Here is a 21,184-nt window from a genome sequence, read left to right as displayed (position 1 = left end):
ATTTTTATCCACATATGGCTTTTCCCAATTATGTTAAGCTTATGAGTCTGTCTTTAAAGAGACTAAATCTTTTAACCTCTGATTAGTGCTATATGCCCTATCTGAAGCCTTAGCTTGTTTCTCCAGCTCACAGCATCTAGCGTGCCACATGCATTTCCCACTCCAGTGACTGCATTATCATGCTGATGTCCAGCAGGTCAGGGTTTCACTTGAGTATATTTTCCAATCATTCTTTAGAAGGAAGGTATTTTTCTTCCTGGGATTTTCAGGTGCTACATCTTATTCCATGTTTGTTGCCTATAAACTTCTCTAGTACAAGGGAAGATGTTTCTAGTGGCAGCAATTGTCAATTCAGATAAATGGTAATTCTGAATATGTATAAACCACTTTTCCAACCACAGAATCTCACAGTGCTCAGTCTGTGCAAGCCAAAAGAGTTGCCCCTTTGGGGTTAAAGGACGGGTGCCAAGCAGAGTGCACCCCAAACAGGAGTGGGGCAAGGACAGGTTGCAGGTTTGACTCTGTCCTGGGCAAGCTCTCTGGAAGGGCTTGAAAACGCACACACACTCATGTTGCGCCCATGTTTGGGGTGACACCCCACAAGGCCTCGCGACATCCCTTTGGTGGTGGGGTTTTTGACTGATCCTCTGCCAGGACCAGCCAGGCTCCGAATCTGCTGAAAGGGCGGCTGCTCTCACCCCAAGTCACAGAGAAATACAATGCAGAAAGAGAAATGTAGCGTTTCTGGGGCCCCAGTGTCATGGCAGAAGCAAAGACATCCTGAGAGCTGGGTCTCGCCTGACTTTCAACAGGCTGGCATTTACCTTTTATTTGTACATTTAACAGAAAACAGGCAATTAGCTGTAAGGTAAGTCATAAACCAGCAGTAATATAAGACAGATCACACTTGATGTAACACTTCTGTCAGAAAAACTCTGTGTACATAAGCCCACAAGATACCATGCATGGAGAGTAAGCATGAGAGATTGCTCCCCGGGTCCTGGGCCTCGGGAACTCCCAAAATTCTGGCAGCAAGTGATTTTTATGGTTTAGTTGACATTCTTTCTTTCCCTGTAAACAATTTTGTCTGGATGTAAAGAGTCAGGAAATGCTATGACAAATGCTGAGGGCTGTGCAAAGGCCATGCCAAGCTTGATGCCAGGGGTGGCCAGGACCTGGGGCTCCCTCCGCACGGCTGGGCAGAAGAAGACACAGCCATGTGCTCCTCTGGGCAGGGCTCTTCCGTGGGCCCAGCTCAGCATCCCTTCCCAGGACACTGCGGTGTCCAGGACAGGCACCATCCTCCACACTTGTTTCTACTCTTGTTTTCCCCATGCTTGACTGACGACCTGTCTGTCCTGAGCAGGAGCAAACTTCTGTGCACATGGCCACTCAGTTCTTCTGTAGGTTGAGGTCTGCCATGAAAGGCAGATAGACTGTAAGGCCTTCTAGGGAAATAGGGTGGAAAATCAGGAGTAGATCTATAGCAGCTAATTTTCTCTCATGAATTCTACATGAAAACAAACAACTCAGTGCAGTAACCTCCATGGGTTAGTATGAGGTTAATATCAAGGCTATATCGCACGTTTTCATCTCCCTTTTCCAAATTCCAATCTGCAATTGATTTTTTTTTAACTGGCCAAACACAGGAAAGTCTCAGAGATGCTGCTAGGATTTCAGTAGGGGTAGGGTCAGTAGGGCTCATTATATTATCTTAATTTTTAAAATGTTTTGTCAGGTCCAGAGCTGAAAATACAAGTTTTTTAAAAGAACAGGTCCTGAAGTGCAGAACCCCTTTTCTGCAGCAGATCTTCTTACCAGGGAACTGTGGGATATGCCACACCTCAGTTGACTGAATGGACACTCGATGCTTGAACTTTTAGACCATTTTCTATTGCCTCTACTTTTAAGGCTCAGTCTAGATCATCACAGTCAAAATAATTCCTGCTAAACTGCTGTGAGCATGTGCCTATACAGCAGCAGGTGTTTGCAGGAAGGGCATGCTATTTGCCTGCTGAATGAGGAGCCTCCAACCGCTATGGTTTGGTGGCTGAAGGGGACCAGAGACCTTTTCCCAATCTGCCCCTTTCCCTTGTGCAACACTTCAGTTCTCTGGGATCTGCAGAAATGGGATGTGTCTGATTTCCAGTGTCAGGACTGTCAGAGAAACCGCTTGTGGGACACTGCAAGGGTAACAGCAATAGCAGTGCATTGAAAAGCCACGTCTGTTCTGCTAACTGGACCACTGCAGGAAACACAGGTTTCCTTTCTTCATTTCCCCTTTGACACTAAGACCGTTAATTTCCCAACTGCTTTCTAGGGCAGTCCTAACTTATGCCAGTCTTGCCTTTCCCTTGGCTGGCACAAGTGTCTGTATGACAGTGACAAATCAGAGCAGCCACCAGAACTGGGTTAAAAGGAAGCTTGCAAGAAAAAAATGAAAGGTTCATTTTAACCTAGACCAGTTCCTCAATCCTGTGTTCTGCATTGTCAGGGGCAAGTAAAAAAGTGATACAACGGGAAAGTGAAGAGCAAATGATGTGTGAAATGACAGCCTAAACTATAAATGGATAGAGATGGCCACTCTCAGTCACCTGGCTTTAGACAATATAAAAATTGTCTTTAAGTCTTCAAGTATTTTTATAGCCTTAAATTACTGTTTCTGCTCTCTCTGAAACAATCTCAAATAATGGAAGGTGGCAACAGTGTCAGAAGAAAATGAGACCAGTCCTGTGAGTGTGTGTATGGGGCCAGCAGCTCTTGCCTGAGCACCCAGCCTTGTCCCCAGCTCCCTGAGCTGCCCAGGACTCTCTGGAGGGACAATGACTCATTTTATTTTCCTGATTTCTTGCAGCCTGCAGAGACTGGGGCAGGACTCCACTCTGCTTGAAAGAGTGAGGATTTAGAGGCTGTGCCAGGTAATCCTGGGAGATGTGTGTCCTGGCTTGCACACACTGCTTGAATGGGAGCAGATTTATTCCACTCTGAATTCCTACCTTCCATTCCCAAGGGGATGAATTCTGACCTGCAGGTCATAGGGACGGGGGGAGAAAGCTCCATCCAGTGCTGCCAGCCAGCCCTTCACTCTCTATTCCCCTTCTGCATCATTTGCTGATTTATGATAGGAGAAGATAGTGGCTCCAGGCACACCACTGGTACATTTTCATCTTTGGTATCTGATTTTGACTACGTGGTTGGAAAACAAAAGGAAATGCTAAGCTGTCACCTCCAAAGGTTACAAATGCTACTGAGTACAGGTACGTCTGCTGGGAGCTGATTGTTGTGGGCGCTGACACCTGGAGAACTGGCTTTTGCTCTTTCTGAAAGAGATCAACTGACATTCCTGCTGCCATTAAGGTATGAAACATGGCTGTGTGCTGTCACTGAGCAAAGTATCGGAGGAAAGGCTGTTTTTGGGTGTGGGGTGTTCAAATTCAAAGCAGCAGGATGGGAGCAGGCCATCAGCAACTTGACCTTCATTCTCGCATAGAGACCACACAAGACCCCACACTGCTTTCGGGTTTCTGGGGTGCTCTTGGTTGAGCAGGTCCACACGGTGCTTTCCTCAGACCAGCTGGAAAACAATTGCCATGCTGTTGTAAAAACAAGAAATAACCGAATCTTCTAGAGCTGCAGAGACGTTCAGCTCCAAAAGCAACATCAATTTGGCAAGGCTTCACATCACTTTCAAAAGTGAAACAACGTAGAGATAAAGGTTGGGGAAAGCGAGAGATGTACTGCAAGGTTGCTATTTCAGGGTATGAATTTACCTTTCAATTAAAAGCAAGGTCTTGGGGTTTGGGGAGAACCTGCACTCAGTTCTGGATCCTGTGTCTTTGCTGCCCTTTTTATTTGCAGAATAAGCTGCAGAAAGCAGTTGTTATTTTTTGACATGAATATTTTTTATCTGAGTGCTACTGCCTATCACAGATTTTGCTATTTTGTTTTTAATGTTGGCTAATTTTATGTTTTGAGTAGGAAGTTTCAACTTCACACCAGTTCTACACATGCTTTTTTGCTATCCAGCAGTTTGGGAAGATAAACCTGTAACCAAGACATCCTTCCACTAATCTCTATGGCTTTTACAAGCATTTTATTATTGCTTACCTTATTGTGGAATTTGGGAAGACGTGGGGAGTATATCTGAAGTAGTTTAAAATTATTTAATCTTTAAAATATCACTGGGATGCCAGCAAGTGTCCCTGCATATCTACCCAGCCCATATTTGCTTTTGCTTTCTAGCCGGTGAATAAAGCAGGGAAGGCAGCTGCCTCTCCCCAAGGCTGCATTAACCACCTCTGCTCCACTCCAGATGCCTTCCCAAATCCTCAGTCCCCTCCCAGCACCTCTGTGCTGTTTGTCCTGCACCACCCCAGCACCCACAGAAGAGGGGACCCGTTGGGCATCAGCCCATCTCACCCACGCTTATGGTGGAAGGGAATGCCCAGGCAGTGTTGAGGCAGGAAAAGTCTTTGAAAAGCAGCAGAATTAGCAAGGTCTGGTGCACCAAAGCAAGTCCTAAAGCAGGCAAAGCAGCAGCCAGGGAAGGTAGCAACCCACTCCCAACATCCCCCCTTGTCCATCCATCTGCCTTGACACAAGGTGGGAGGCAGTGGGCAGCTCCAGCGCCAGCACCCTCAGCCTGCTCGATGGCTCATCCCTCAGGAGTGATGTGGAGGACAAGCGCTTGGTAACAACCCAGGCATCTGCCTGCCTGCCAGGCTTGCTCTTTAAAACAGGCTGTCAAGCACAGAAAGCTGTTGAATCAATATGGATTTTATTCTACAGCTCGTGCCCAGTAGCTGTTGATGCCACTTCTGCCAGCACAGGGTGGGCTGTGCTGCTGCACACCAGGATGGATCTGGGCTACGAGGGAGAGGAGACCAGCGCTGACTCCTCGATGCCCATCTTGGATGACTGTGAGAGAGCAGCCAAACAGGAAGACTTCAGAGACGGCCTCTCTGTGTTGCCGCTGTCAGTCTCCCCTGCCAGCGCCAAACATGCACATTTGCCAAGCACAGAGGAGAGTTTAGATATATTGCAGTCAGTCAGTCCTTCGGATGAGATGTGAAAGCAGAGGCCTCCTCCATCAGCCTTGCAGAAACCATCACAGGTTCCAAACAGACTATAAAAATCAGCTGACATCCAGATCACCGTCCCCTCTTCCACTAAACAGCTTCTCACGCCCATCCCAAAGCTGTGAATTGTGGTGGATAATAGCTGTGACGTTTATCCGGACCGTGACTGCCTACCTCTGCTTGCACAGAGGGTCTGGTGCTTGATGGTCCTGTTGGAGAGGTGGCGTCTGGCTACTTGGAGCTCGTATACTTGGTGACGGCCTTGGTGCCCTCCGAGACAGCGTGCTTGGCCAGCTCTCCCGGGAGCAGCAGGCGCACGGCTGTCTGGATCTCCCGGGAGGTGATGGTGGAGCGCTTGTTGTAGTGGGCCAGGCGGGAGGCTTCTCCAGCGATGCGCTCAAAGATGTCGTTGACGAAGGAGTTCATGATACCCATGGCCTTGGAGGAGATGCCGGTGTCAGGGTGGACCTGCTTCAGCACCTTGTAGACATAGATGGAGTAGCTCTCTTTCCTGCTCTTGTGTCGCTTCTTATCGCCCTTCTTCTGGGTCTTTGTCACAGCTTTCTTGGAGCCCTTTTTTGGGGCAGAGGTGGACTTTGCTGGCTCCGGCATCCTGAGAGATCTTTCTCTGGGTCTGGGAGTGGCTTGGAAAGAAAACCAAAAAATCAAATTATTTCTTGTTCTTCTATAGTGTGGTTTTACTGAAAGATGAGAGAGCCTGAATTGGAGACAAGCCACATCCCTGAACCTGAGACAAACACCCCATGACCCTGTGAAAACATTTTTTAACTGCCAGTGAGAACTGCTCTGGTTTGTGTATGTTTTTGTGTTGTATTCTGTTTAAATCCTCATAACACTGGCCTTGTAAACATCATTGAACCCAGGCCTACTTGGCATCTACTCTGTAAATACGGGCTGAGGGTGAACATATTTCTGAGAAGAACATTGCTGCTCCAAAGAAAGCACTAACTGCAGCATGGATTAAACTAAATCTTGCTGGAATGGGCTGCAGACTGTTGCAAAATATCATTGAAACCACCTTTACATGAGACTGGACAAAGTAATTGTATACTGTCATTACAATCTCCATAGACTCTGCCTACTGGTTCCAAGAGACAGCTGACTGCTCTTGTCTGTTAGTGTGCTAACAGAAAGATCGTCATAACACTGGGTATCTCCTCTACACTACAGATTTACACGTGTTTTACTGCGTGGGTTGAGGGAATAACTTGTAACCTGGTAAATGGTTTTGTGTTTCAGAGGGTATTTGAGAGCTCCCTTGAAAAACAAGGCTTCTTTAGGCTTTGCTGGAGGATCAGCTTCCAGCATCACCCCAGGGCTTGGGCTTTTACTGCTCTGTGCCTCCTTTGAAGATGACCCAGGAATTACACTCCGCTGGCCAAGAGAGACTGAAAGAGGAAAAAGAGCTTCAGGGCTGATGGCACATGGGAAAATGGATAGAAGTAAACAAGAGAGAAAGCTGGTCTGTAACATATGGTCTGCACACACACAGCATCAGAGAGGGACCTAAATGGTGCCTGTGCCAAAGCAACGGCTGCACGCCCAGCCCTGCCTCTCCTCCTCAGGAAGGAGTGAGATTTGAATGATTCATAGAATGTCCTGAGTTGGAAGGACCCACAAGGATCATCGGGTCCATCTCCTGCCCCTGCATATGAAAACCCCACAGTTCACACCGTGTGTCTGAGGGTGTTGTCCAGTCTCTTCTTGAACACTGTCAGGCTTGGGACTGTGACACCTCCCTGGGGAGCCTGTTCCAGTGCTCCAGCACCCTCCGGGGTAAGAAACTTTTCCTAATGTCCAACCTAAACCTCCCCTGGCACATCTTCCTGCTGTTCCTTCAGGCTCTGTCAGATGCCACCCTCTGGCCTGGCTTCTCCACTGGTGCCCACGCCTGTGGCCAAAGTCAGACACAGCAGCTGTGTTGTAACCAAGTCTACAAGAAGCTGGTGGCTGCTCCATGTGGGAGCAGCTGTCTTCAATGCTGAGGCTGGATTTACAAGCCCACATCTTGATGGATACCATCTCCTGCTTCCAAACCATGTGAGAAAACTCTGTGGCTCCAAATTCTGAGGAGGTGAGATTCTGCCTTCTGCCTGCAGCAAGCACCATGGCTGCTGCCGGCTGCCCTGCCCTGCGAAGCACCAACGCTGGGCTGTGCTCTGTGCTGGGCGAAGGGCAGCGCTGAGCACCGCAAGGGCAGGTGGGCACTGGTGGGATGCCAGGGAGCAGGGAGGGAATGTCTCCACCACAGCCCTCCCGAACACCTGCCTGGTGAGAGGTGAAAGCTGGCACCTCTGACACTGCACTGGGCACTGGTGAGGCCCCACCTTGAATCCTGTGCTCAGTTTTGGGCCCCTCACCATAAGAAAGACATTGAGGTACTAGAGAAAGTGCAGAGGAGGTGATGAAGCTGGGGAGGGGCCTGGAGCACAAGTGTGATGAGGAGCAGCTGAGGGAACTGGGGCTGTTCAGCCTGGAGAACAGGAGGCTGAGGGGAGACATTATTGCTGTCTGCAACTACCTCAAAGGAGGTTGTAGCATGGAAGGGCTTGGTCTCTTCTCCCAAGTAGCAAGTGATAAGACAAGAGGAAATGTTCTAAAGTTGCACCAGAGGAGGTTTAGATTGAATATTAGGAAAAAATTCTGCACAGAAAGGGTTGTCAGGCATTGGAACAGGCTGCCCAGGGAAGAGGTGGAGTCACCATCCCTGGAGGTGTTTGAAAGGCATTTAGATGAGGTTCTTAGGGACATAGTTTAGTGCTAGAGTTAGGTTATGGTTGGACTCAATGTTCCTGAGGGTCTCTTTCAACCGAAATGATTTTATGATTCTCCCTCAGCACTGAGTTTTTATTCAAACAGCTTCTTCCTTGCCATTAATGGGAGTTTTGCCTTTGTGAGGCCTGAGAGGCTCGTTCAAGTTTACTTTGCTTCATCTTGCAAAAAGAAGTATTTTGTCATTTCAAAATGGGATGTTGTCTAACTAGCTGGAAAAGGCCAGCGTGCAAGAAAATGTCATGTAACAGGCCGCAAGAACACCACCAGCTCCTTGCTGCACTAGAACCTCAAACTTTCATGACTAAAGCATACAAATATTAAAACAAAACAAAAAACCTGGGTAAATACATATAAACTCTCTCAAATCCCTGGAATAACTAGCAACCTACTATCAAGTATGGAGGATAGGAAGAAAAAGAAAATAATAAAAGCCCCAAACAAATGTATTGAAAGTTGTTGATGCTTTCTTCTAGTTGGCTTTGGTTTATGAGCATTAATGTATTTTCCTACTTTCAGGAAACCTGTGGTTATAACATATGTGGTTATACACCTGGCAATCATAAACTAACATACTTTGCTGACTTTTTAAAGTTAAAAACAAGGTATTTTTTCTCACATTGTGAGAGTAGTTCTCCTTCAGGTGAACTCAGCCCTGGCACAGCTTCATGGTCCAGTGAGCTGAGCTACATTGAAAACCACGGACAATGACGCTTTGCTTTGAGGGTGTCTAGGAGCGCCCTCCTACATCAGCTTCTCACCTTTTCTTTAAAATCTCCGAAGAGATGATTTTCACCAAACTATCTGCTTCACTCTGCCACTTCATGTCCTTAATTTTTCTGGGCATTCTTCCCAATGGAGGCATTTGGAAAGGCAAGTGCTAGACTGCCCTGAAAGTCCTGGACACCCTTCAAAACTGATACCTGCACCCTTTTAACCACTGCACATTCTTCCTCCTGTGAAACTGTGATTTTTCTTCTTCTACTCAGGAAGCAACATCAGGAGAAGAAATCCCCTACCGCTCTTGTTTGCAGGCTCAAAAACACGTCTTTTCAATGGAAAGGCATTTTTCCAAGAGAAGAAATAACTGTGCACTTGCTTCTTTCTCTCTTGAGCTGATTTCCTGCCTGAAAAATACTGCAACTGAAAAATGCTGATGACTATTTCTTAGGCTTTTTAAAAAATGTGCCCTTCTAAAATATATATTAATTGTTAAGTGCACTCATACTGCAGCTTTTAAAAAATGAATAAAGCATTTGAAAGCCACCAGAGTCATTTTATGTCTCCAGAAAAGGTCACACCTACAGGACATCTCTGTCCATTTGACCAGCTAACACTCTTGGGTAGCATAGCCAGGATCTCACTCTTCTCCTGTGTACAGCCGTGATGAGTGAAGTGATGATGATAAAGATCAGGGATTGGCACAAAAGGTTCAGCGTCCTTGTGGCCCTCCACCTGTTTCTTTGCAGCCTACTGTTTAACAGGTAAATAACAGCTTCTTTGGGAACAGGTTGTCTTCCTTACAGTTTGTTTGGGCAGGGTCTAGCACAAGGAGCCCGACTGTGTTTGCTAGGTGCTAAATAAACAATGTCAATAATGGCCAACAGTATCACCAACCCTTCTGCCAATGGGGCAACACAATCCACAGGCAGGTGCTGCTCTAGTATAGAGACAGAAGAAGTGAGATTATTCCCAAAGTGTCCATATGGAGAGCTTCCTGAGGGAAAACCAAGTGACCTTTAAAAAAATGGTTTATTTTCATGAAAATAGTTGCATTTTTTTCCCCCTCATTAAAACAAAATAATAAAAACCTGAAGAGGTCAATAATGAATAAATTTTGTGTTTGCTATCATGCTGGAATTCTCTGCTGTGAGGGTGACCAAGCGCTGGCACAGGTTGCTCAGAGAGGTCACAGCATCTCCATCCTTGGCGACACTCAAAACCCAACTGGATGTGGCTCTGAGCAATCCACAGCAGTCGGCCCTGCTCTTAGCATGGGCTGGACTGAATGTTCTCTAGGGGAATCTCCAGCCTCAGCTGTTCTGTGACTCTTGGAGCCTGAAGCTGGGTACCTCTCAGCCAGAATGTGCTTTATGACACTTCCCATGGGATACTGCAGCCACAGACTCCCACAAGGACCCCTAGGGAGGGGACACGGTGCTAGTCTCCAGGTCCAAGCCACCCAGGTCCCTGGGACACAGGGTATGGTTGTGCAGGAGGATGCACTTTGAGGCATCACAGTGACATTTGGAAGGTTTCAGGAAAATCTCTGGCCACATTTTTTTCTTTACAGCTTTGTATGCTCTGAGTCCATCAGTTATCGGTGCTGGCATTTTTTCCCTTCCTCAGAAAATGAACAGCAAAACCAACCAGAGTATATTTCTCACCATCTCCAAGCAGCAGCCTGCCTGCTGCTGGAAACCAGAGCGGTGTGGAGTGACAGATACATCTTCCTTTGTGTTGACACCCCTTTCTTCAGCATCATTAAAAGGAAAATGAACTGAAAACATATTCAAAGACACAAATCACCACAGACTCTCAGATCTGAGATGGGAGAGAAGCTCCGCTGACAAACCCCACGTGAAGCCTGAAGCTTTCTCTGTTTTCCCTAAGCCTGATACATTGATGGAGAGAGACACAGCCAGGGAAGCTCCCACAGCATTTTTGGCCTTGCTGCTGAGTCTACAGGGCCAGTCCCAAGCTGGAACCAGCGGTGTGCGTGGGTGACCATGGGTGGCTATGAGTTGGCCTTTCCGACCCCTCCTCACGCAGGGCTGGAAACAGCACTCTGTTATTCCTTCTTTTTCCTATTAAAAGCCATCCTTGCTGTGATGAGCTCTGTGGCATCCCCTGTAAATCCCCATGCCCACCAGGCTGCCTCCTTGCTGTAATCTGCTAATCAGCCATAAAAGTTACATTTCTATAACCAGCACTTCGCTCTTAGGGTGTTTTGGTGAAAAACTAAACACTCAAGCTCTTGTCTTTCAGACATCTGATATTTGTTAATCTTTCCATGATCTGTTTTAATCCTTGCTAGAGTAAATGAGAGCTAAGGGGATCTTGCTGACCCTTACATAGGAGTGCCCTGTTAGTTCTGTGCAATTATTGTCCCTTTCCTTAGTTTCTCTTGCTGTATAAATATATATATATAAATATATATAAATATATATAAATATATATATAAATATTTGTTTATAATTTTATTAAAAAAGCTGCTGCTTTTTGTTTTACCCTCTCTGAAACACAAAGAAGGGCAACACATTAAGCAATGTTTCCACTGAAAGGAAAAGGCTTTCTAATGGCTTCATCAAAATGCTTGTAAGAGCACAGACAACAGATCTGGTAAAACAGTTCACAATTTTCAGATGTCAGCAAATGACTGTTGTTGGAATAGCTATTTGTGCAGACTGCAAATCCACTCCCTTTTATAATGTGTGGTGATCTACCTGCAACTTATTAAACAAGAATTTGTTCATCCTACAGGTGCCAGTAATATCTGAGCAAACGAGCAGATATGTTATTATTATTTGTTAGCAAGCTCTCCCTAGGCAGTAAAGCAGACCAGAAGCGTGATGAGTCACCGTGAGACATCAGTGATGCTGCCTCATGTGCAAAAACTGATAGTCATATTTTGGACTGAAAATAATTTTTCTCTTGGTATGTTGTCCAGCATGTGATGGTGAAGTAATAATTTACTTTCTTCTGAAGTAATGAGGAGGAAAATTTCCTAGAATAAGGCAAACTAGTCTGAAATGCCTGATTTCTTCTCATAGTAGAAGGGCACAGAGATCAGTTTCGGGACGCCAGATGTCCTCCTAGGTAATCCAGTGTCAATAGTAAGGCCCCATATGTTCTCCTGCTTTTTATACGATTGCTCCAGTAAAGTTATCATTTAAATGGTTAACTTTTAACTTTGGATGCACACATGCAGTTCATCTAGTGAAGAGATTTATGCTTGCATGTTGAACCATGAAAATATGTTAAAATTGAAGATGTCCCCTCCTCATTAATGTATAAAGAAATGCTACAAACTCACCCCCTGACACAGGCACACTATGTTCTACAGCTTTAGAAGAAATACAAGCAGAAGAGAGCACTGAGATATGCTGGGTGCTACTTCTTCTTATCATGGCTTGTGTTAACTCACTGCTTGGGAGTTCAGTACAGGATATCCTTACAGTAACCCTTTATTTTCTCTTTTTGAGATTTTCCATTTATGATTTTAGAAACCAGATCTTTAATCACCAGCAACTGTGCAACTTGTGCAACTTCTGCTCAAGCTGCAAGTACATCTTGGGGTTGTGGGTGTATCAATCAGAGAGGGTTATGTACAAAGTAAGGAGCAGCACCCTGAATCACAGCTCCCAGCAGAGAACATACACATATTTTTTAAAGAAAAAAAAAATCTTATTCACGAGCCAAGCAGAGCAACAGAGGGACACAGTACTGCAAGAAGAATGACTGTCAGGAGGCTAAATACTACTGTTCTTACTGTGATTAAAGGACTACCTGAAGTCAACAGGGTTTAACTTGTCTATAAAACCACAAGCATGGTGTTTAGAGATGTTTAGCACCAACAGCTGACATTGATTTCCACTGGAATCCAGGAGGCTCAGTACTTTATAAAAATCAGACTCCACGTGTTATCAGGGGTTTATTACGGTGAATAACTGAGTAGTTAAGCTTTAGCACGACTTTTATCTGCTCTCTATAACAACACTCATTAGCCACCTGCTTCGGAATCTCTCTGATCTACATGCTTGACCAACAGGACCCAATAAATGCAAAAAGGAGAAATGATGTTTCCTGTAGATCAATACCTGTTAAATGCTTAAGAGAGTACACCCAGTACCAGAATTTGCTACAATTACACTCCAGTCAGCTTTCCCTCAAAGACTGCCAGTGTTTAAGAGAAACCTGTGTTATCCCAGCCATCCTCGGAAAGCCCTCAGCACTAATAGAGTCCAACAGGGAACACAACCAGGCTCACTCCCTTCCTGAGGTCTTATCAATAAGTCCAAACCTTAATAAAAACATAAACTTCAGCACAAGCTTCCTCGCCAAGTTTCAAAGTCACCAGGACTTGCTGTTTCTGCCACGAATCCTTTCTATAAGCAACAGGCTTCTGTTTCCTTTGTATCCCACTTCAACTCAATCAGACCCACCAGAGGTGAACCTGTCAGCAGCACCTTTGTGTTCTGGTGCAGCATTTAGCTCCTGTCCTTAGACTAATCCAGCAAAGTTGCTCTGAAGGCAGGGAGAGGTCAGAGCCTGCTACGACTTACAGGCAGAGGATCTCCAGCTGACCGGGAGCACTGCTGCCGGGCAGGAGAAGCAAGCAAGGCACCGCAGCAGCTCAGCTACTTGGCAGCATCACAGGCTCTACAAATCTTCTCTGTGATTTTCAAAGTACAGATGATTGGAGACGGGTGTGAGAACAAAAATCATCGGTGGCCAGGGTCTGTAGTACTAGTGACCCATTACACATCAGAAAGCGGCTTTATAAGACAACCTGTGTTACTGAAAATAAAAAGCATAGATTTAAAATAAATTGCTCTGTGCTTAACAAAAATGAAAATCACTTGATCTTTGGCCTCATTATTTCAGTTTCTCTGGGAAAGCAGAAGACCATATACTTACTTAGTCTCTTGTATCTAAATAACTCCTTCTACAATGGAGCTACGGTCTCTAAACTAGTAATGATAATACAACTAAAGAACTGCTATGGCATTTAAGCAAACTATTTTTATGGAGTAACGGAGAATTATCAAAATTCTTGACTATTTTCATTGGTGCTGAAACAGGCATCCATTTAAAAGGCGCTACTTCAGCCATGGCCAAAACCATGAAAAGCTACAGCCCAGCACCTGCAGGCCATGATGGGAATGTGGGTGGGAGAGGGAGAAGCCCCAGGAGATGAGAGCTGCTTCTGTCAAGGCAGGAACCAATGCAGACACATGTGGCACCTCCTCCGCACACTCCATCCCCAGGTTTCAGTAGGTTTCTGTGACTTTTTCCAGTGCTGCAGATAATTTGTGTAGCAAGAAGAAACAACAGGAGCTGTACACCGAAATGTTTACTCTGGCCATACCACGTTGACTGGGAATAATACTCATGGATAGAAAACCATGCTGAAGTGGAAAGCTGTATTACCAAATTAGACTGAAGATCAGACCAAGGTCATTAAGGCTTTTAAGAGTGATGTGATAGGTACATCACAATGTAAGTATTACCATGTTCTCAATGACAGGGGTGAAAGAAGCCCAGCAAAACTTTTTAACAACCTTCACACCTTGTATGTGGGTCTAATGCACATATGCTCAACAGACCCAGGAAGTGAGCACCACCAGCTCTCCTCCTACATGTGGGGAAAGAGGCAGGACGGGCATGACGTGTGCAGCTGCCATCAATCACGACTGACATTCCTCCTAAATGAGAGTCTATAACTTCACTTGTCGTTTTCCATTACTCACAGCTCAGCACGTCCCGAAAATGATTAAAAAAAAAAAAACAATAAAAAACACTAGTGGAAAGCATGCAATTAATGAAGAAGTCAGGAACATGTGAAAGCTGCTTTATCATGGCTGTAAAGCAGAGTGTAACTGCAGGAGCATGGGTACCACAAAGGTACATCCAGAAGGACTGCGTATCATGCCATGCCACAAGCTAGAGGGCGGCGGGTGGCAGAGTCAGATTTCATTGCTACAGGATACTCAAAATATTGTAATGTGTGCTTAAATAATTAATTTGGCATGGTAATAGCAATTTTACTGTAAAATGGAGATGCGTGACTATTACTAAAGCCTGTGGGGAAACAAAGATAAATGTCCTTCTCCAGAGCTCACATCATCCAATAACCGGATCGGGAATAGGATCAAGGACTGCTGACACCTTCCTCTGCTGCAGCCACTAGATCACGTTGCCACAGGCGGAGAGTCCTCTGAGTGCTGGAGGTCATCTTCTGCACCAAGCAGCAAAACACAGCCTGCTCCATGGGAGGACAGAGAACAGCGTGGCTGGGACAGCCCCTTTGCTGAAGAGGGGAGCTGGCTGCCCTCCAGAAATAGAGGAGGGGTGAGCACTACGGACACAAGAGTTATTGAAGGCAAAAGTAAACGCTGGCACAAGCACTGACAGTAAACTGCTTTAAACGTGCATGGATAAATTTACACTGGAGATGAGAAGAAGGAACCTCACATCCTTACTTGGAAGTGGGAGGATGAGGGCAACAGAGGAGGGGAAAAAGATGAAGAAACCCATATCTTCCATAGTTCAAAGACAAAGCCAGATTTTTTTTTTTATTTTTTATTTTTTATTTATTTTTTTTTTTTTTTTTTTGAGGCGTGATAGCATATGGCTCTGGCAATACCAAGTAACTGCTCTGTATTAACCAGACCCCACTGTTGTATGTTGCTGTGCTACTGAAGAATTATTCTCAAAACGCACTGAGGTCCTTCACTTTGCATTTCTCTTTCCTTTATTTTTTTCTTTACTGCTCCTTCCTTCTTTCTCTCACACCCATTACAAGTGCCAGGAGATTCAAAGCCCCAGGAAGTCTGCTGCCACTTGGTCTCATTCCACGTATAATATTTCTACAGAGACTAATACATATCTTTGAATGACCAGCCATGGGCTTGAAAAACTTGCAGTTTGCCAGAAACATAAAAAAGTGTTTCAAGCCAGGTCAGCCCATGTGCAAACTCCACATCACACAAACTGCCTGTGAAGAGTGTTTAATTTAGCTCTAATTTGTGATAACATCGTTATCACATAGACTTAGTGTGCTAGTCACTATACTGACACAAGCCAAAAAAGGCCACTTCCCTCCCAGAGAAATCATAGCATAATTAGGGATACGTCAATATTTGCATCAGGCAAGGGTGCAAAGAGCTCTCTGCTGAAGACTTGGGTGCAACCACCAGACCAGCGGTGAAGAACATGGGCGTTGCTGGACAAAGTGACAGCCCCAAAATGCCAGTGGTCCTGGCTGGTCAGCAAAAACTAGAACATTCAAACGTAAGGCTTGCTTTTCAAAACACCAGCAGGTTTCAAAGGCAGTAGGTTTAAAATGTCAGCAGAGTGCCACATTATCTATACCACACTGTTATTTTTAGCCATCTGTGGCTCCATCCTCCCACACTCATTTTCCTCTGGAGGCTTCCACACCTTTAGTTTCCCCACTGCCACGGTCCCCCAGCCTGTTTCTCACAGATGAAGTGCTCACCCTTTGCTCTCCTCCCTGCTGGTGCCTCTGGCAGCGCTCACCCAGCAGAGCTCGTTAGTGCCTCTGCTTCAAGCAGCACATCTTTGCGAGGGACTCCTGCATCCTTATCTCGAGTTGTGCTCTGGTTATCAGGCAGGTGCAGTCGATGAGAACAATCAGAGCCAGGCTGAGAACCCACAGTGCAGGAGAGGAGAGAATAAGGGGATTAATTTTGGTGTGGGAGGAAAAGGGAGGTGTGACAGGAAGGGGAGATAGCTGCAGCATCCATATCTTCAGGGCAGAGCTGCTGTATCTGAAATGTATTTTAAGGCTTATACAGATCAAGAATGGAAATAAGCCATATTTATATCAGCTGTGGTCAGACAGCTCCTTCCTGATGGGATGCTCCCTGCCTCCTGCCTTGTAGCACTCCACTTGATACTCAATCATTTTCCAGGTACCCACAGAGGACCCAAGGAGGACTTCTCCATTTCTGCCAACATGACAGCAGCTTCTCTGCCCTCCCTTCATCCATATCTGACAACAGCTCACCTCAGTTCTTCTTTTTCTTCCAGTTTTTCCTTCTCATTCCTTGATTCTGCCGGACCTTGTGACAGAGAAATGTGGAGCCTTATCAAATGGTTTCCCTAGCTCTCTTTCACACAGAGACTTCTCTTTAAGCCCTGAGCACCAGAGTGGCCTCAGCTCTTTCCTCCTCCCCGCACCTCGTTTTGTTAATATCTTCTGCAAGCAGGTCACAAGCTTTTCTGCTCAAGCTTCCTCTCACTTTCCAGGGTAACTCATGTCCCCTTTGTGACTCCCAATAGCGTTCCTGGACGAGCACTGGACGTTCCTGGTCCTCCCACACCTTCTTCCTTAGCCTCCTGTGCACACTCTATCTATTGTATTGCCACCATTGTTTTCATTCCCATCTTCCTGTCTTCCTTCATGTAGTATTTTTTGCTTGACAATTTTCAGTCCGCTACATATAATCTCACTCCTCACAAGAGACAGGATCATATAGGTTACACAAACAGGTTATAAGGACAGATATTATGTGCCCAAAAGCATGTCTATTTTGCCCTGATTCTGTCTGTTGGTCTAATATGAACATTACCTCTGCCAACAAAATCTTGCCCTCTTAAACCCTTGATCATCACGGCTACAACCCCAGTTTTCTCCTCAGCGCACACCCCCTGCAGTGATTAGCTCAAGGATGGTCCTTCAGCTGACGGCATCTCAACCCTCCAGGTTGACCTCAAGTCAGAGACCAGTCCCCTGTAAATGGAAACTCCCTCTTCCCTGATTCTGGGGTAAACACCAGATTTTAGCAAATAACACACAAACCCTATTGCAATGGACCACCTGTGTATTTTCACCAAATTAATAAAAAACCCCCAAACCTATTATACAAGTGTTTTAAGGATGATTTGAAAGATAAACAATCCCCCTGATAGGTCACATCTTCAAGAGGGTCGGTGAAATAATATGACAAGGGTGGTGATTAACTCTCACCACAAAGGAAAATGTTGAGCTGATGTAGGCAGCATATAAAATTCCCCACTCTCTTTATGAGTCAGGTAAGCTGCCAGAAAGCGGAGGTGGAATCCGTGGGATGGAGCTGTTTTCATTCCAGCCAGTTAGTAGTATGGTTTTTGAAAGACAAAAAAAAAATTAAAAATTAAATCAGATTTTTTTTTTAAGCTAAAACTCTTATTTAAATAGCAAAATCTAATGTTTGCCCTTGATCTCCAATGATGCTGTTTGTAGTCAGTGATATTCAAAGGGAAATAATATTAAACAACTCCATTCCCTACCTCCTGAGGTTAATGTTGCATCTTTGGGTTATGCATCTTTTCTTCTGTCTCCCACCCAACGCATATGATCCTGCAGTCACAGCTCTCTCCTCTCCCTCTGGCTCCAGAAGAAAGAGCAGCTGACAGCAGAGATCCCAGCCTCGCCCCACACAGGGCCCTTTTCAGAGGCAGAGCTTATCTCCGACGAGGAAAAAAGCATTTCTCTCCCAATAGCTGCACAAAAGTGGCTTAACAAATGCACAAAACAAAACAATGGGGAAAAAAAGAAAAGCATTTGGTGGGGCCTTATTTTAGATCAGCCTAGGATTCACTGGATAATTCAAATAGATTGCTGTGTCCCTTACCTAAAATTGTAGACTTTTTCTTATCAAAAATCAGGAAGTCAGAAATGTGAAGAAAACGCCAGCAGATTAGAGGGTTACAGTTCTCCTCTGGGACTGTCAGTGGCAGCACAATAACTGCGCTGTTCTCAGTGCAGCCTGCGCGAGCTGCTTTCTCACTTCTGAATTTAGGAACATTTCCCACATACTTAATTCTCCAGTCTACCCCATGCGTGCGTTTGAGGATGGGCAGGAGCTGCGTATTTCAGGTGCCGAGAAAGGCATGCAATAGGATCAGACTATCAACATCAGTTATTTCTTTGTTTCAGCTGGAGAATGCAAGATCTGCAGTGGGGACACATGTATGCACATATATGGGTGCAAATGGAAGTCAGGAGAAAGGATGCGGGACGACAATGAGCAAAGGAAAAGTGTGGGGAAAAATTCCCAAGAGGAAGGTACAGCAAGGTAGTGGACTGAAGTGAGATGTCAGAAAGGAGAGAGCAAGACAGTATAAAAACCAGGACAGAAAAGGAGAAAGTAAAAAAACAAAGGAAGAAGAAGATATATGAAAGAGGACAAAAATGAGAGAAAAGGTGTGAGTGGAGAAAAAGTGGAAAGAAGGGAGAAAGGGAGAGGGTAAAGTAAGCAGCACAATCTTTAGAAAGACAGAAATACTGAAGCATAAATAAGACACAGACAAGAGAGAGGTGGAGGGTCATCAGAAGATGGAAAGACCTTGCTCACCAGAGAAGATGTGAAATGAGCAGCTGGAGAAAAAAAATCGCCTGCCAGAACAGTGCTTTTGAGAGTCACGGGTGAGAGGTGCTGCTGCCCCAACGAGGGACAGTCAAGCTGCGGGAAGTGACAGGCTAAACCCAAGGAGAACAAAGGATGGGGCCAGGAGAAGACAAACGATACCCTTGCACTAGGTTGCTGCCTTTTGTCTAAAATAGAAATCTTGAAGGTCATTGAAATAGCCACTAAGACTTTACATCCGAAACTTTTAAAAAAAACCCTAACTTTTTTCCAATATGATCCTCCTTCCTTCTTCTTCTCTCCCAATGTTGAATTAAATTAATTACTGTACACTCCACAGTTAATACCTCCCTGCCAGGGAAGAAAACCCCAGACACCATCATTGCCTAAAGCAGACCTTGCTCTCTGGCTCCCTTTGCCTATAGAGGCTTCTGTAGAAATATTTCAGTAGACAAAGTAGATTTCCTCCAGCTCCAAAATTACCGTGATGGAGCTTGGTGTCATGAGCATTGAGCATTTGTCAATGAGGAAAGAAAGAGGAAGCAAACAGGGGTGTACACTCAGGGAAAAGGCTTTGTTTTTCATAATTAGGAAATCTTACCAGTATATAGGGGAAAAAATTACTGCTGGTAAGTACTCTGTGACTCTTTTGCACATCGAATAATAGGAACAAAAGAGGAGAGTGTGGGGAGTACATTAATGCTATCAGATTCTTTCTGTTATTAACATGTGTTCAGTGTAATAAAAACATAATTGGGAAAACAGCACACTACAACACAACTGCTACGGAGGCTCTAGAGTAAAAACCCCAGGAAGGTCAAATGGTGTTCCCGGGGAAGCACCAGTCTGAGAAACCAGAGCTTTATTAGTAGTAACAGGAGCAACATATGGAGATGAATGAAACGGTGTTTGTAAATGTGATATGCAATTGCACGTTTTCGCTTGGCTTTCCTTTTTCACAATCTGACTCAGCCTCCACATGGCTCCGCTCCCCCATCTTTTGATTCATAAATTCTTGATCTCAAAAAATAAAGAGTTACAAAGCCAGCATGCAAAGGGCATGAGATGATGTGAAATACGACGACACTGGCGAGCGGAGACGTGCCATCAGTCACCTCCCTGCAGACGGACAAATGTGCCGGAGCAAAGCAGCAGAGCCAGGGCCATCCCTGCCGGGGACTCACTGGAGGATGCTCCGCAGCAACCCACGGCTCCTCTACGCTGTGCTAGAGCCAGGCACTGAGGTAGACAAATCTATTACAAAACTGTATAATATTGCTTATGCTGCACAACAGCCACTCCGTTAGGCAGTCCCTGCATTGCCAAACCCAGAAGACAGGACATGAGAGCAATGAGAAATAATAGGGCTTCTTAAAGCATATACTCCCTGTACATGTAAGCTACGGAGAAGAGATCAAGGTTAACAAAAAGCAGTGCCAAACACAGCATTGCGTGAGCAATGGTGCACAGCCCTATATGTCTACTAAATAACTACCAAACATGCATAGTGTTGACACAGAGGTCTCCATACGCAGGAACGACCCTACGGGACTGGTCTCCCCAGCGTGTGGGTGAGGCTGCATTCCGCCAGCCGAGCCCCGGCCCCGCTGTCCCGCTGCAGCCCCGCACTGCGCGGCCCCCGGCACAACCCGGCTCGGGCACGTGTTCGCCTCCAGCCCCCGCTTAACCGGAGCGCAATTAGTTACGATGACAGCAAAGCACGGGCAAAGCTACCGCCCTGTCTGTGCATTTATCGAGCCGGAGCACAACGAAGCCCCGCTCCTGCCACAATGCACGGTACCGCTCCCCGCACATCGCACTACGGTACAGGCTGCATGACAGCACAGACAGCGCAATCCCCGCTGCAATGCATATAGCGGAGGGCGGCACAGACTGCACCATAAAGAGCCAGCACAGTATGGAGGATCTTGCCTGCTAGGCGTCTGGACTCCTCCGCCGGCGAGCACCAGGCGCCGGCGCGGCGCAGGGCAGGTGCACGCCGGGCGCGGCGGCGGGGCTGGGGGGTTTCTCGTTGCCGCTCCGCGCAGAACCTGCGGACGCCGCGCCGGGCGGACCGCGGAACCCGGCGGCCGCGGGCGCTGGGGCAGGGCCGAGCCTGCGGGACGCCTCGCTCTGCGCCGCCGCCGCCCTCCCGCGGGCCGGGCCAGGCCGCGCCGCCCGCCCATCGGCCCCGCCCGCCCCCGCCTCTGCGGG

The 21,184-nt window shown here is 46.1% G+C and overlaps 1 protein-coding gene across 5 annotated transcripts; it reads right to left on the bottom strand.

Moving 5' to 3' along the window:
- Positions 1-788: 788 nt before the first annotated feature.
- LOC102092935 (histone H2B 5) lies at positions 789-21,149 on the bottom strand. Of its 5 annotated transcripts, XM_065048974.1 has the most exons (4): positions 20,903-21,025; positions 16,627-16,681; positions 16,096-16,261; positions 789-5,722 (listed from the first exon to the last, which is right to left on the bottom strand). In XM_065048974.1, the coding sequence occupies exon 4, from the start codon at positions 5,688-5,690 to the stop codon at positions 5,310-5,312; it is 381 nt and encodes a 126-aa protein (XP_064905046.1). In that variant the 5' UTR covers positions 5,691-5,722; positions 16,096-16,261; positions 16,627-16,681; positions 20,903-21,025; the 3' UTR covers positions 789-5,309. The 5 variants fall into 5 exon arrangements, with proteins under 5 accessions (XP_064905046.1, XP_064905047.1, XP_064905044.1 ...); XM_065048975.1 differs by lacking the exon at positions 16,096-16,261 and having other exon boundaries at positions 20,903-21,026; XM_065048972.1 differs by lacking the exons at positions 16,096-16,261; positions 16,627-16,681 and having other exon boundaries at positions 20,903-21,149.
- Positions 21,150-21,184: the final 35 nt, after the last annotated feature.

Source organism: Columba livia, chromosome 1, assembly GCF_036013475.1.
Source record: "Columba livia isolate bColLiv1 breed racing homer chromosome 1, bColLiv1.pat.W.v2, whole genome shotgun sequence".
Taxonomy (NCBI): Eukaryota; Metazoa; Chordata; class Aves; order Columbiformes; family Columbidae; genus Columba; species Columba livia.
The sequence above is the reverse complement of the archived record's forward strand: the minus strand, read 5'-3'. Positions and strand labels throughout refer to the sequence as shown.

Coding starts and splice junctions, on each gene's coding strand:
- LOC102092935 (XM_065048972.1), bottom strand. CDS start 5,690: ATGCCGGAGCCAGCAAAGTCCACCTCTGCCCCAAAAAAGGGCTCCAAG.